Below are 16,434 nucleotides of genomic sequence, written 5' to 3'. Positions count from 1 at the left end.
CATTTTCACTTTCTCTTTAAAGACTCTGGGACTTTAAGCAATGATGACATTTAAAAAGTAGGAATGGGAAGATATCATAAGATGAAAAACAAACAAACAACATAAATTTATCAAAAGCAAAACAAAAGCAGGTGCCGGGTCGTGGCCATCTGGTGACATTCTTCTTTCCTTCTGGGAAGTTATTTCACCCCCACTGAAAGGAGTCTTGGTGGCTGTCCATCAAGACACCCCCACTTCCTGGCCTAAGGTGGGCATGTAACCAGGCCAGGCCATTCACATGCTCTCTTCTTGGACCTGGGGTCAGCAATGCAGTGGAATCAGCTCACATCTTCTTGTGAGACCCTGTTGCTAAGTATTCAGGCATTTTTGTGAGCTGGTTGTTAGATGCAGCCGTCATGAGAATTAAATGATACAGACTTACAATTTCTATAAATTATATTTAAAAAGGGAACAAGCGGCCCCTGCTTGTCCCTTCCTAACTATTTCACTGCCTGTCACTATGCTCTGTTCACTGGAGGGCACCGAGTCTACCTGCCAGAAACGCCATATAGTGGTGTGGGCTGTGCATCGTCCCCCCATCTCACATTTCATGCCGTCGTGTTAGAGACGCTGTAGGAACACTTATGCCACGGAAATCAGCATACGCCACAAACGAGGACTCCCTACCCACCCAGAGAGCTGTGTGCTCAACATTCACCAGCCCGGCGCTGCCTGAAATCGGGAGCAACACAAGGACCCGAAACAGCGGAGTGGCTTTCTCCCATCCTGCGTGCCCTCAAGGGGCATCTATTCTGTCAGTCCTGCCACTCAGCCCCGCACATCCCAATTTCCCTCTGGAAGACTGAGCTCGGTTTTCCAGCCTCTGGTCTGACCTGGGGGCACCGTGCCCATTCTACCCTCGGATCTGCCCCACCGCTCCTGTTGCTCATCACCAATGCGCCTTAGCTGACCCGCCTTAGGACAACGTCCCCACCAACGCAGAAGGACAAGTGGAGAGAAAAACCGTCACCCTGAATCTTACCCATAACCCCACACTGGCACTTGCCTCCCATCTGTTTCTATGGAGTTACTGCCACGTACCATGCTGAACACTGCTTTTTCACACTGCACCGCATCCCGAGCCCCATACACGTTGCTTCATGTTCTTTGCAACAACAATTTCCCACGATGTTCCATCAGGCATGTGGAGAAGCTGAAGGCGGCTTAATTGCTCTCCTAATGTTAGGCATTTAGGAATTACTTAACATCACACAGGGAAACAGTTAAGAAGAAAAAAAAAACCTGGGACTTTGGGTCAGGAGAACAGAGTTCTCACTTGGTTTTGTGCCAGAGGCTGTGTGAGTTTGGGGCAAGCTCTTTCCCTCTCTGTGCCTCAGCATCTTAAACCTATAATATGTAAATAATGATGATGATAGTGATGATAGTAATAAGAGTAACGACAGTTTCCGTTCCCTGCAGGCTTCCTGTACTGAGCTGTGAGTTCTTACACCAGCTCATTTATTCCTTACCGCGGATCACGAACAAGTACTATTTCACAGATGAGTAAACAGGTTCTGAGAGGTGAAGTCATTTGCTTGGCACAACACAGCGAGGAAGTAAGTGGCACAGCTGGGATCAGACCCAGGACGCCCGCTGCTTAACGCAGAGGCTGCATCACTGCTTCCTAACGCCCGCTGTGATGGGCGCTGGGAGACGCATACATCCACACGGAAGAGAGCTCGTCAGCTCTCGCCACAGTCCTCATCTGTCCCCCTGTGTATCCTCACTTTACAGGAGAGAAACTGGGGCTTCAAGCACAGAAAGGATCGTCTCAAGTGAGAATGTTCTGGGTGGATTATGCCCCTGCCCTAGTCCATATGCTGAAGTCATAAGGCCTGAAAACTCAGGATGTGACTATATAGAGCTACCACCGAGGTGAGCAGTTGCTAAGTTAGGATGAGGTCTTGAGGGTGGGCCCTATTTGAGGATGACCTGTGTCCTTACGTGGAGGAAATCTGCAATCAGAGACACATACACACAGGAGGAAGACGGTGTGAAGATACGGAGAGGATGGCCACCTACAAGGTAAATATCAACTAGGCCCGACTGGTCTACTGTGTCATTTAAAGCTTGTGCTTCCTTATTAATTTTCTACCTGGATGATCTGTCCGCTGGCGGAAGTGGGATGTTCAAGTCCCCCACTCTTCTTGTGTTACCGTCAATATCCCCTTCTATGTCTGCTACCATTCGCCTTATGGATTGAGGCTCTCTTATGTTGGGTGCATAGATATTTACAACTGTCATATCTTCTTCACTGACAAAGTGAAGGAGAGAGACCTGGGACACATCCTCCCCTCACAGGCCTCAGAAGGAACCAGCTCAGAGACTTCCAGCCTCCAGAAAGGTTCTGTTGTTTAAGCCACTCAGTTTGTGGTCCTTGGTTATGGCAGACCCTGGAAATGGGCACATTCGTGCAGCAGGGCGGGGGTGGATGAGCGCTGAGGTTGCGTGGGGAGGTGGGGAGCCTGCACGAGGCAGGGGGCGGGGAAGAGGAACGTCTGCCGCGTGCAGGGATGCCCTGGTCCTGGGCAGGTCCCTTCCCTCCTGGGCCTCAGTGCATTCTGGGATTGCTGGATGAGATGGCCCCTGAGAGCCACTCCAGACCTGTGGTCCCCACGAGTCTGAGAGTCCCTCCGGCTCTTGTCCCAACCACCCTGACCTGATTGAGCTGGTGTGTGTGGGGGCAGCCCCAGGGAACACACCATCCTGCTGTTTTGTCCAGCAGAGGTTTCCCAAGAGCTCAGGAAGCAGCCTGTCCCCGGGCCTGTTACTCCTTCACTGTCCTCTTCGGACCCTTCCTGGCAGCTCTTATGTCTGATTGCCTGTCCAGTGTCAGACACCTTGATCACACCCTGTTGGCAGGTGATTGTCTCCTCCTACCTCCCTGACTCCTCCTGCTTTGCTGCTTGCCTGCTCCCTTACCAGCTGGAGCTGCACTTGATGAGCGCCCCAGGTGGGTTCATCCCTGCATGCTCATGGGGTGTAGTCTATGCCCAGCACTGCTCCGGGCACTAGAATACAGCGGTGAACAGCACAGGCCCAGACCTCTGCCCCCCTCCCCCATGCAGGTTTGGGACTTCTTAGCAGAGTCCCAGACGTCTCTGTAGTCCCAGGCTTCTCTGTAGGCATCTTTGTCATCTAGCTGCTCCACCTCCAGGCCTGCCGTCCCATCCCTCAGGGCCCAGCAGAAACCTCTCATTTCACCACAGCCTGTTCCTCTCCTCGCTGGCCCATCTCCACCACAAGCGGCCAGCTCTGTCTTGAAAAGCGAGTCTGCACGACCCTCTCTCGCCCTTGACTGTCTAGCGCAGGCTGGGCCCTCCTCTGTCACCACTCCCGGCCGAGTCCAGCCGTCACCTCTCTTTCGGATGCCTTTCCCTCCCTCCCCGCTGGCTTTATTTCATGGGGTATCTCCCCATCCACCCCAAACCCACGGCTGCCAGCTGTCCCAGCTGCACTGTTCCTCTGCTTGAGGACCGTCAGGGACTCCCTCCTGCCTCTTCATTTAAGCACAGAGGTTGTGGCTGAATATTTGGAGTCCTGGCACCGACTCTGGAATTGCCTGCCTGGGCTTGACTCTGATGGCTGCTTTGGGTCCCTCCATTCATTAGCTGCGTGACCATGGGCAAGTGATTTGATGTCTCTGTGCTTCAGTGTCTTATGAAAATGGGACTACTACTAGCGCCTACTCTGTAGGGTTGCTGGGAGGATCAAATGAGGTGACGACGCATGCGAAGCTCTTGGAAGAATGTCTAAGCATCGACACTGCTCTCCTCCTCTTAATTATTGTCGCTGCTGCTGTGGTTCCCTCCTCTAAGCCCCAACCAAAACAGAGTAATTGGCTCTTCCTTTTACATAGCCTTCTTCACTGCCTCTGTGCCTCGGTCCACACTTTTCCTTCCACATGGAGTGTCCTTCTCCACTGCACACCTTGCTTACCCCTCAACGTCTGGCTCAAACACCACCTCCTCCATGCAGCCCTCCAAGATCCCCCCCGCTGGAAGGGTTCACTTCTGCTTCTCAGTTCTCTGGCATCTTGTCCAAAGTTATCCTAGAGAACGAGCAGAATCTTCTCTGCTCAGAAACGGTCCCTTGGAACATTTTCTGGGACCACAGAAATTTGTAAGGGGCCTCCCTGTGGGGTGGAGGCTGATGCTGGCAAGTGGGTATGAGAGAACCATCGGTGGAGGCCCTAATTTCCACTGACTATAAATAACTACGGATCTGAAACCACAGCAGGGCCTGCACTGTGCCAGGAGGAGTAAGATAATCATTGTGGGGGTAAAGGAGAGGCTGTGTAAGTAACTCACCTGCCCCATGAGGCCTCTCCTGTGACAGGCAGGCCTAGAGGGACAGGTGGCCTTAGACCTCTTGAATTTTGTGGGACCCAGGCCGGGTGGGCAACTGACAGTGCCCTAACGCTAAGATAGTCCAGCCTGTGGTTGCTGAGCAGCATCTCTCGTCCCTCAGCCCACTGGACAGACGAGGAAACTGAGGCTCAGGAAGGCAAAGTAACCAGAGCCTGGTGTCCAGGGCTCTGGGCTTCTGAAGCCAGAGGCAGACTGCCCAGGACCGCCCACAGACCTTTGGGAGCCAGTGTGAGCAGGACTCTGAGACTGCCTGGTGGAGACGCTGGGTGAGGGCTTGGTGCAGGGCCAAGGGTGCTGCCCCCCCAGGGCTGTGGTGGGCCTCAGTCACACCCTAAGGATGTGCTGTTACAGTCTGTCAAAGGAAGAGGGATCTGAGGACTGGCTCTGAGCTACTCAGCCTTTGGCCAGTGTGACGTCTGCACCACTGGGGGTAGGTGGTGGTTCCAAGGACCTGGAAGAGCCTGAGACCCCTAGACTTGCTCTCTTCATTGGCACTGGGGCTTTGTCAATTGGTTGTCTCAGGCAACAGGGGCCAGAGTGAGGTTGGCCCCTACTCCAGGCTTTCCAGCCCTGTGAGTCTTCTTACACAGGTGGGTGGGCTACACACAGGAGCCCTGACTGTGGTCAGTGGGGCGGGTGCACGATGAACCTTCCGAGGTCCCACTGTGGGCCAGGCTTTCTCCGTGCATTTTCTCATTCAATCCAGAGACCAGTATGGATTCCGGGGGCTGGAGATTACCCACTCCACTTAACAGATGTAAAAACCAAGGCACTGAGAATTTATAGAACCATAGCTCCCATCCAGGCTTTAAGATACTACAGTTTAGTATCTTTCTATAATATTAGAGGTTTTCAAAATTTTTTCTTTTCTTTTTAAAAAGTTCCCCCCCCCTTTTTTTTTTTTAAAAGAAAGCTTACTAGATGCTTCACAATGCAAAACAGACTTTAAAAAAAGAAGAAGCTTCTCTGGAACACAGTGGGGCAGGAAGTGTCCCAGCCACTCAGCATCTACCTGTCCCCTGGGGCACCTCCATGGGACCCCAGGGAAATCAGTGTGAGAACCATCTCAGCCAAACCTCAGTCCCCCTGCCCTGAGCGAGCCTTTGGCTCCCCAGGCCCCTGGAGAGGAGGGGTTCTCAGGCCTCTCTCATGGAGCTCATGGCCCGCTTCACACGCACGTGGGCAGCACAGCACAGACAGACGCAACCACGACCAGCAGGCTGACGGGCTGCACACACAGCATGAGCCCACGGACAGGAGTCCTCTCCCACTGAGACACAGGCTAGGTCCCAGCCGCAATGGGCCCCTCACCTCTCCCTGGGCATGTCCTGGCCCTTGGCTCAAGCAGCACCTCTCACTGAGAACGTGCTCCCTCTCTGGTCACTGAGTGCTCCACTCCCCCCAGCCCTGCCTGGGAGGAGACCCAGTTCAAAGGACGCCTCTCCTCACTCATCGCCAGCCGGGCAGGGATCGCCCCCGCCTTTGTCCAAAGAGTTGTTGCCGTAGAGTTGTTCTTCTCAACAGCAGACAGAAGATAAAGGGGGCTACCTGGGTACATTCGGGTGCCAGCCTGCCTGGGCACCCATCTTGGCTGGGTCCCTTGCTAGCGGTGGGGCCCTGAGCCCCAATTTTCTCTTTGGAAAGCTGGGGATGCAAATAGTTCCTGCTTCACATGGGTTTGAGAGGATTAACAAATATAATGTCAGGAAGCCTCAACAGACGGGCTGGCCCTCTGTGAGCGCTCAATACGCGTTAAGGAGTCTCTGGGGCCACAGCTGAGCCATGTGTCACAGCTGGACCTGGGATTACAGTTGGAACTGGAACCACAGCTGTACCTGGGACCTCAGCTAAACCAAGAATCACAGCTGTACCTTGATTCACAGCTGGAACTGGAGTCACATTTAGAAATGGAATCACAGCTATACTTGGGACCACAGCTTTACCTGGAATCACAGCTGTACCTGGGACTACAACTGTACCTGAAATCACAGCTGGAACTGGAACCACAGCTGGAACTGGAACCACAGCTATACCTGGGACCTCAGTTGAACCTGGAATCACCGCTGTACCTGGGACTACAACTGTACCTGGAATCACAGCTGTATCACAGCTGGACCTGGAATCTCAGCTGGAACTAGAACCACAGCTGTACTCATGACCACAGCTATACCTGGAATCCCAGCTGTACCTGGAATCTCAGCTGGCAGTTCCATCACAGCTAGACTGGAAGAGTCTTCAAGGCAGGGGGATTAACAACCCAGCTCTGCACCTCCGTTTCCAGGAAATCCTTGGGCAGCTCTGGAGCAGGAGGTCAGGAAGGGGCTCCTCCATCCCAGACCCTGGACCAATAGGGAATGGAAGACTGCCCCATCCTGGCCCCGCCCACCTGTCTTACATTCAGCCATGTGATACAGACACTGCCCAAGCAGCAGCCAGAACCTAGAGGAGCCACGTGGCCCAAGCTGGCACCTGGTAGGTGCACAGCGCACATCTTTTCAGTGCATGACTGTGTGTTAGCTTCCACCTCTGCTCAGTACAACAGATGCGGGGTAACAACTGGACAGTCTTGAATAATACCTGTATCCATTGGTTCTGGAAGGTGGCTGTTCTTATCACACCATTTACAGGCGGGAAAACTTTGGCCCTGGCTCAAGGGCCCCCCGGGGGGAGTTCTTCCCCTTCCTGTTCTTTTCTGAGCACAGAGTAGGCGCTTAGTGTTTAGGGCACATTCATTCTGTAAACCAAAGGTGCCTTCAGAGTACAAATCAGGACCACCTTCCTCTGTACGCCGTGGTTTCCTGCACACAGGGCTGCTGGGAAGCCCAAATAAGAATGATTGGCCCTGATAAGTCTGCATCCAGTAAATTACAGCCACTGGCTGGCCTAGGGACACAGGCTTTTTGGATGGTGGGCCTGCCTGATGGGAGGCCCACCTGAAATGCTGCCCCTACCCCGTGTCCTCCATGCCCCTTCTCTTTGCCTGATTACGAAGCACCGGCCAGGCCAAGCGGTATTGGTCAAGGTCAAGGAACATGCAGTTCCTGGAAACCCGCCCCCTCATACCCCCCCACCCCTCCATTCACCACCCCAGCCAAGAGCCCCCATGGGTGACAGGTCAGGCCCCTTCTCTAACTGTTCTGCACTCTCCTGGCCTCCCCTGGGCCTGAACAACTGTCCAGCATCGACTCTGCTGCCCCAGCCTGGGAAGACAGAGAGCACCACGTATCAGTTAATAAACACGTGGGTTTATCTCATTGATGATTCAGAAGGATGTGCGGGCGGCATTCTGGAAGGCGTCTACAGGTGACTCATCGGACTTTCATGGAAAACCGTGCTTCGAGGGGATTTGTTTTTCCTGATGGTGCTGGGAGTGAGGGGAGGGGGTAGAAGCATTGCAAGTCAAATACAGGGCTCATTTTTGGAAACCCACAGACTCACATGTTGCTTAGGCCCCTTACCCGCCCAGAAAAGCTGCCTCTCTCTTCTCCACCCATGTGAACCCGACCTCTCCCTTAAAGTCACTCAGAGCCCCAGGCTGACGCTGAGATCACACCTGCCGTGTGCCAGGCACTCGGCACTTGACACACTTTACCCCGATGCTGGGAAGGACCGGAGGCAAAAGCAGAAGGGGGCGGCCGAGGATGAGGTGGCTGGATGGCATCACTGACTCAACGGACATGAGTTTGAGTAGACTCTGGGAGATAGTGAAGGATAGGGAGGCCTGGCATGCTGCAGTCCATGCGGTCGCAAAGAGTCGGACACAACTCAGCAACTGCACAACAACGCTCTGATCCTCCCAGCAGCTCCGTGAAAGGGGCCCTGTTATTATCTCCTGTCACAGTGTTCCACAGCTGGACGAAAATGGAGCTGGGACCTGCCATGGCACTGAGTCAGCCCCTTCACTTCTGGGACACTGGCCGGAGACCCCCGCCCCCCAGCCTGGATGCAGCCAGCTTCCACCTGCTTCCCTGGTGGAATGATTAGCAGTGTGTGGTTTGGCTGCGACCACTCCCCATTTGGCGCTCCCAGTCCTGCCTTCACTCCTTAGCTGCCTCCTGGAGTCTGTCTGTTCTCCCCACCCTCCAGGGCGTGGAGCATGCCTGCTATTCCTCTACACCTCCCCTGCACACAGTAGGAGTGCACCCTTCTGGGGTGAGCATGTGACCAGGTCTGACCAATCAGACTATTCCCACCTCCAGCCACAGGGACTGGTTCCGGAGTGGCTCCAGGTGGCCCTCGAGGGAGTCTGCTCTGATACTTCATGGAGCGGGGATGGGGGGAGGGCCTGAGAAAGAGGTGATTTTGGCTGCTGGAGCCCTGATGGGGTGAGGGCCTGTCTGAGAAGGAAGCCAACAACACAGAGGACAGTGGAGGCGGAAGACAGCAGGAGAGGGATGAACAAGCCCCTCTCAGCATCAGAGGCCCTGGATCCACCCATGCCTGAGGCCGGGACAATCCCTGGACTTCTCAGTTACACAAGCCAGAAAAAAATCCTTTTTTTGCATAAGCCAGTTTGAGACACAGTTCTATCAAATAGAATCCTCTGTGGGATTCTCCAGGCAAGAAAAGGGGAGTGGGTTGCCGTTCCCTCCTCCAGGGGATCTTCCCAACACAGGGATCGAACCCGGGTCTCCCGCGCATTGCAGGCGGCTTCTTTCACGGCTGAGCCACTGGGAAAGCCCTAAATAGAATCCTAATAGATAGAAATGCTCAGTAAATACTGAAAGATGATGATTTTTTTGGTAGAAAACCTTCAAAGTACTTCCAACTCACTGTCTCCAAATGGTGGGAGAGGGAAGTAGCACAGCCCCATTTTACAGGTGCGAAAACTGAGGTCTGGAGAGTCTAAAGATCTTCCCTGAAGTCACGATCTGCTGAGAGATAGCAGTGAGGCCAGAACACCTCCCAGGGTGTCATGTGGGCCCCTCCTCTGCCCCTGGAGGTATTCAGAAGTGGTTACATTTCCTCAGCCTCTTCAATACTCTGGTGAGCTCTGCTCCTCCAAGCCTTGCAGCTGACAGAGCCCGGGGCAGCTTTGCGTGAAGACCGGGGGTGGGGGTGGGGGAGTGAAGAGGTGTTAGGGGGTAGGGGCAGGGAGATGTTCCCCTTTCTCTCTGGCCAGGCTGTGAATTCCCCGAGTGGATTCTGTGTCTGCCTGGGCCACTGCTGGAGCTGGGTCCGCCTCAGCTTCCCTGGGGTCCCTGGGGAGACAGAGTTTCATGGTGGCAAACAGGAGACCCCCCCTCGCTGCCTTCATGCTCTCCCACGTGCCCAGCGGGTGGCGGCCCCATGGGCGATGTGGGCCCTGGCGGGTCCGAGGGGCATCTTGTCCATCACCGTGTTCAGTCCACGTGGGGCCCCATCCCTAACTGTCTGCCCTCCTGTCCTTCTCTCAGCCCGTCTTTCCCCGACTCGGGCAGGGCCGCAGGATTCATACAAAATTAACTGGAGGTTCCATCTCACGGCACCACACCGGGTCCGGTTCCCAGAGCCCCCCGCGGCTGCCCGGTCTCCTCGGTCCCCTTTCTCCCCCGCCATGAAATATGCGGCTCGGGGAGCCCCCTGCGGGGCCTCTCTGGCCGCCCCAGCTGAGAGCTGGTGGCGCGGGGTCCCGAGTGAAGGAGAGCGCCGGGCGAGCTGAGTGGCTCAGGGCACTGCCGCTCGGGGCTCTGCGGCCTGAAGCCGACTGTCCCCTCCGGGACGTCCTGTCCCCAGTCTGCGGCCTTCCACGCCCCGCAGAGAGGGACAGAGAGCGCCCACTGCCATTTCCTCCTTCCCTCCATTCTGCCAATAGTTTTGACCCTCCAAGTGCGGGAGCAGGTGCTGGGGACACAGTGGAGAATGAGAAACAGCTCCTGCACCCCAGGGCTCACATCACCCCAATACCCACTACCCATCTTTATGGATAATTCGAAGCCACCTCCTCTGGGAAGCCTCCTCTGATAGCACGTTGACTATGTTGGGCACCATCTCACGATGGGGTCAGAGCATGCTGTTTTTTAAAACAGAGACTATTTGGGGATGATAATAACAATGACAATGATCATCATTTTGTGTCTAGGGGCTGCTACAAACAGTGCTAAGCCCTTCAGATAGGTGATCTGATTTAATTCTCACACATTCTATAAGGAAGGTAGTGTTATTATGCCCATTTCACAGATGTGACAACTGAGGCTCAGAGAGGATTCACTGAGCTCTCCCAGTGTCTCTCAGAGTAAGCCAGTCAGGAGTCAAACCTGGGCATCAGGGGCTCTACTGCCCTAGGCTGGATGGGTGTGGAAGGAGGGGGACAGTGGAGGGCACCAAGGGAGGGGCACCACCAGGATGGAAGAGGACCCACAGCAGGAGAGGAGAGCAGGGGTGCTTGGTGGCCCAGTAAAATATCCAGTATTGCCAGGCTGTGGGCGCTGAGCTTGTGGTCAGGGTGGGCGGCAGGTGGTGCCCTGGGTGGGAGCTGACCTCTATGGTTTCAAATGCCCTTGATCACCCTCAGCAATCTTTTTGCCTGAAAGTAGCTGGATTTATGGGAGCACTGGGGCACTTTCCCAGATTGTGCCTCAGAAGCCACTCCCTGTTGACGTCAGCAGATGAGGGCAGAGGGGTTGGGAATGGCCCACCTGGGCCTCTGTCTGGAGCCAGGACAGCCCTCGATCACAGGGATTTGGAGCCACGGGCTGGGGCGGGAGGCCAAGAGTTGCTCTGAGTCAGAAGAGGGCCAACCAGGGCAGGACAAAGCCTGCAGGGGAGAGAGAAGACGGAAAGCGCCCTGGTGGCTCCCCCTGGCAGACAGAGGGCACCTTTGCCGGATCATTCCCAGGCTACGCGCGCATGGCTCGGGGCTGAGGGCATGGCTGGGCGTGGAGCCTCACACAGTTGTGTTCAAAGTCTGCTCCGCTGTGAGCCGTGGTGGTGACTTTGAGCCCTCTTGCTTCCCATCTATGAAATGGGGGACATCACCTGCATGCAGGAAGGTGGGTGATAAGGATGCAGAAGGGCCTGGGAAAACGTGTGTAGCGCCAGCTGGGATGCGGGCCAGGGTCCCGGAAGAATCGGATTCCAGCCTTTCTGGAAATCACCGCTACTTCTTCCAAAGGAGTGACGGTCACACTGGAAACAACAAGAGCTGATGCTGGCTGAGAAGGACGCACACGCTGGGCCTCACTCGTGTGCCCGACCTCACTCGGTGTTCAAAATCTGTGTAACTGATGGGGAAACGGAGGCGTTCAGTTGCTGGGGCTGAACCCTAACACACAGCGCTGTCCTTGCGCCTGGTAGATGCTGTGTTAAACTATTTCACTTTATCCTCATCACACCCCTACGAGGTAGTCACTAGTACTTTCCCATTTTTCCACATGAGAAAACTAAGGCACAGAGAGGCTGAGGAACTTGCCTGGAAACACACAGCTGTCAAACGGCCCAGCTGGGATTTGAATCCCAGTCGTCCAAGTCCAAGTCCAAGGGTAGCATTACACTTGTTGGTCCTTCCTCAAACCTCCCCCAGCTCTGTCTGCAACCTGGGAGATCCCTCAGGGCAGCAATGGGGCAGGGGTTCTGGTTAATCCCACTATGGGCTTTCCCCTTCCTCAGGGACCTTTCAACCATCAGACATCTCACTTGATGCTCACGAAATATTAGGAAACCAAGGTCTGGCGAGGTCAGATGAAAGTCTCAAAGGCATACAAATGACAGGTGGCAGAGCTATAGTTGTCATCGCTTCCATTTTACGGATGAGAAAACAGTCTCCTTTTTTCTCTTGCCACAGAGTGCCTCACTTCCTGCAGCGCACCAGCGGTCTGGAGAATTCCATCTAACAAATGCTGCTCTGTGCCACATCACGTGCTTTCCCTTTTCTTTCCTCCATGGCCAAGTTCAAATACTGCCTTCTCCAGGAAGTCCACCCTCCTCACTTCTCTGATCCCCGTGGCCCTTGGCTGCACTAGGTCTGGGATTTGCTGTTGTGGCTGCTCAGCCACTTGAGAGCTGCTCTGTGTGGACTCGGGACTCAGTGGCCACATCTCAGGGTTATCAGGGACAGTTATCCACCCTTCTCTACCAGGCACCAGGTTGGGAGCTGGGTGTCCAGAGAGGAGCAGGACGGGGCTCCTGTCCTTAGGCACGCACCTGCTGCCCCCCGCCCTGGAGCGTGGCTGCGAGCCATTCAGTGTTCCAGAGCCTGTCAGCTGGGAGGGGAGGGTGGGTTTCTTAACCCGGGATCCAGGGCCCAGCTTTGAAGAGCTCTGCGAATCTGCTTGCAGTGTAGACCACACTGTTGTGCACAGTTGGCTGTTTTTCTGGGTAGGGGAGGGGCCATAGCTTCCATCCGGTTTTCTACAGAGTCTGGGGTTCCAGAGACGCTTAAGAATTTCTGACTCAAGAGAATCTCCTGGTCCCACTCAAAAGGCAAAGACCACTGGGACAACCCTGTCTCCTAGCAGGCTAGTTGTGCCAACCTGCTGGTGGAGGACAGCACAGACCATTCTGCCATGCGTAGGTGTTCACAGGAGGCTGGGGCCAGGAGCCCCCCAGGCCGAGCCCACTCTCAAGCCCTGAACTAGAGTCACACAGCGAAGAAAGGATGCTTCCTCTATTTCCACTCTCCCCGCCAAAACCAAACCAAACATCAAAGAAGAAAAAGATGTTTCTAAACTTCTGCCTGGACTCAGCGACTGGAGCCAACTTGGGAAGGACTCATCTTAGCTTTTCCTCCTGACCTGAGAGAGGCGGGCCCCAGACCAAGAGAGACACCGAACCCCAGCACCGCTGGGCACACGGGTGCCGGTACAGTGAGGGACCGCCTGGCCCCAGCTGAGTGGCAAGGTCCACGGGCAGCCTCTGCAGGGAGTGCGTTCAGGGTTAGTGCCCAGCAGTGCCCAGGGCATGGGGGCTGGAGTCGGGAGATGGTGTGGGAGTGATCTCCAGCCTCATATTTGTCGCCTGTCAGTAGGGGTGAGATTTCAGACACTGCCTGCCTCCAGACTGTGGCCTATCCCTGGAGGAGGATTGTCATCCACTCTCTTTAGAAAAATAATGCCTGCCACACATTGAGCACCTACTGTATGTATGCTCGGGCTTCCATGAGGCACTGTGAGATAAGCATTAGCCCCATTTTCCAGAGGAAGAAACTGAGGCAGCCTCTTTGTGCAGAACTGCAGCACCAGGGCAGAGTGCCTCACACCAGAGCCTGAGGGGTGTATGTAGCGAACGCTTCTCTCTCGTGGTGAGGGGAAGGTGACTGAGGGGAGGGGACCCAAACTCTGAGCTCTGGTGCCCAGGCTAGGCTGCTGTCTTTCCTCTCTGCCCTGCAGCAGACAACCTGGCCTTGGTCCCCTCCAGGGGAGCCCCCAGGAGGCTGAAACCTCCCCTCTCTGGAGACCGCAGGCCTGCTCACTGGTGGCGCTAGTGCTAAAGAACCCATTCGCCAATGCAGGAGACATACAAGATGCGGGTTCGATCCCTGGGTTGGGAAGATCCCCTGGAAAAGGAAAAGGCAACCCGCTCCAGTACTCATGCCTGGGAAATCCCATGGACAGAGGAGCCTGGCGGGCTACAGTCCACGGAGTTGCACACAACTGAAGCAACTTAACATGCAGACACAAGAAGGCCCCACGCCATCCTCAAGGTATGACACACACGGGCGTCCGTCACCCTTCCCACGATGGCCCAGCTTCCTGCCTATCCGTCCTCTTAGAAGCTTCACGGCTGCCCCAGACTGAGGCATCCCCAGTCAGAGTCTGGACCAGCGAGAGTCGGACATGACCAAGCCCAGTGGCGGGGGGCTGGGGAGCTGGAATCGGCTCATTGGTTCCCTGCTGAAGCCCGGATATGGAGACTCCTGGGGCCTGGAGCAGGGAGCCCAGGGTCTCATTGACCCCTGAACCCAAACCCCAGGTGGGAGCCTCCCACACCTACCTTCGACAGGGGAGGTTTTGAGGCGTCGGCAGATGGCGTCAGTGTCCCCGTAGGTCTCCTTAATCTTGACCACGGCCTCGGTGCCCCGCAGCTCCATGAGGGAGCGCAGCTCCTCCATCGTGCACCCAAACTCGCCCCCATGGCTCGACTCGTTTCTTTGGTTTTTGGAGTAAAAGTCGCTGTTGGTCATGTCACCCATGTCTGCCGCAGTCCCCGCTCGGGGCGGGCCCAAGGGTCAGCACTGCACAGGAGGCCGCCGGCCGATGGCTCCGCGTGGCTGTCCCTGGCACAGCCTCACTGGATGGCTGTAGCTCCGGGTGGCCAGCTCCAGGGGGCGGCCGAGGTGGGCTGGCGACAGTGGCGGTGGGCTCCGAGGGGCGTCCCCAGGCGTGGGGCGAGGTCCAGGGGCCGGAGGGGCTCAGGGCTGCAGACCCAGGAGTCTCCATTCAGTGGGGCCCATGCTGCCTCCGGGAGCCGGCATCTACATGGTCAGGGGTGGGGGCTCCTGCAGGTACAAGCACAGAGAGATGATGAGGGTCAGGTGCCGGAGGCCTCAGGGGACAGGTGCTCAGGAAGGTACTCAGGCGCCATACACACACACACACACACACACACACACACACACACACCCAAATAACACCCACTGCATGTACGCACACTCGGCTGCTGATGTTCACATAACACCCCCCCAGCACACTGTAACCCAAACGCACTGATGCCCACCGGGCACTCCACGCTATCCCTGCCTCAGGTACACCCTGATGCATCCTCATAACACACTCTACCCCTCAACGGCCCACTGTGCACACACTGACCTCATGACACCAACTCCAGTATACACACAGCCTTCGACACACAGCTCAGGGGGCAACACCCAACCCGCCTACTTTAGGGCCTAACCAAAGCCACACACACTCCCCAACACAGGGCTCCCCTTCGCACACGCCCCGGTGGACACCCCTCCCCACCATGCACACTGTCATATGTAGTCACATTCACAGGCGTCACCTTAACAGCCCCATCTCCTCCCCTCAGAAACACCCGTGCTCACAACCCTGTTTACACACATGCCAGCCCACACAATCGGGGCACAACCCCCTCCCCTAAAGTTCACAGCTCCCAGGCTCCTCCCCCTAGCACAGATGCTTCCCCCTTCCAGGTCTCCTGTGTCTGCTGATACGCTCTGTTCTCCCCATAGGCATGGGGATGGAAGAAAGCCCCCCGCCTCCACCTGCAGTCCCCAAGCACACTGATCAAGGCCCTTGTGTCCTGGTGAGAGGATCCAGCTCACGTACATTCAACAGGATGTCACCGTGGCCGTTAGCACGAGCTGGGCTCCACAGAACCCTCACCTGGGGGCCCCACAGTCCAGCACCACGGACAGCGGCTGCCACGTCCCTCGGGGAGCACCGAGCACCGGCGGCTTCTCCCTGCCCGCTCGGCCACCCTTGCAGGAGTGTGGCATCTGTGAGGCTGCCAGGAGAGAACCCAATCCACCCAGACACCCAACACCGGTGGCCAAGGCCCCGGCAAGCGTTGGGTGACAAAGGGCCTCTGCTGAGCTCGGCCAGGCCTGGCACGGGAACTGGCCCCGCCCAGCAGGGATGGACAGCTGGCCATCCGAGGTCCAGGACAATGAGGGTGAGGTGGGGGCAGGCAGATGGGACTGAGCCCCCACCCCAGCCCCAACCCCACCCCCAATGCGTCCCTTCCCCTGCCCCTTCTCTTTCCTTCAGTCCTTTCCTGTTGCACAGGATTTTGGAGCTGGAGGTAATTTCAGGGTTCCTCTCATTTTCCCAGGGAGTAACCTGAAGCCCAGAAAGGGAAAAGAACTTGTCCAGGGACACACAGGGCAAAGGTGGAGGGAGCCCAGAGGTGGCCCGTTGCTCTTTCCCCTCCCACTAGGGGGCGCTCCCTCCTTTCTCGCTGAAGACCAAGACCGAATACGGAGGAGCAACACAGGATTCTAAATCACAGCAATCCGGGTTCAAACCCGAGCTCTCTCAGGTCCTGGCTGTGGGGTCCTGGGTGAGTCCCTTCACTTTTGCGAGGCTCAGTTTCTTCGTCTATAAAAGAAGTCAGTCTGCCCTGGCTCCCTATGACCTCTCAGTTTACT

General features: G+C 56.0%; 1 protein-coding gene across 1 annotated transcript in view; it reads right to left on the bottom strand.

Moving 5' to 3' along the window:
• Positions 1 to 14,517, bottom strand: part of ATP2B2 (ATPase plasma membrane Ca2+ transporting 2) — a 117,698-nt gene extending 103,181 nt beyond the window's left edge. The window contains exon 1 of the mRNA XM_052649317.1: positions 14,319 to 14,517. Coding sequence (XP_052505277.1) covers positions 14,319 to 14,517 — 199 coding nt within the window. The remainder of the gene's footprint in view (positions 1 to 14,318) is intronic.
• Between the last annotated feature and the right edge of the window lie 1,917 nt (positions 14,518 to 16,434).

The sequence above is a fragment of the Budorcas taxicolor genome, chromosome 1 (assembly GCF_023091745.1).
Source record: "Budorcas taxicolor isolate Tak-1 chromosome 1, Takin1.1, whole genome shotgun sequence".
NCBI classification, from domain to species: domain Eukaryota; kingdom Metazoa; phylum Chordata; class Mammalia; order Artiodactyla; family Bovidae; genus Budorcas; species Budorcas taxicolor.
The sequence above is the reverse complement of the archived record's forward strand: the minus strand, read 5'-3'. Positions and strand labels throughout refer to the sequence as shown.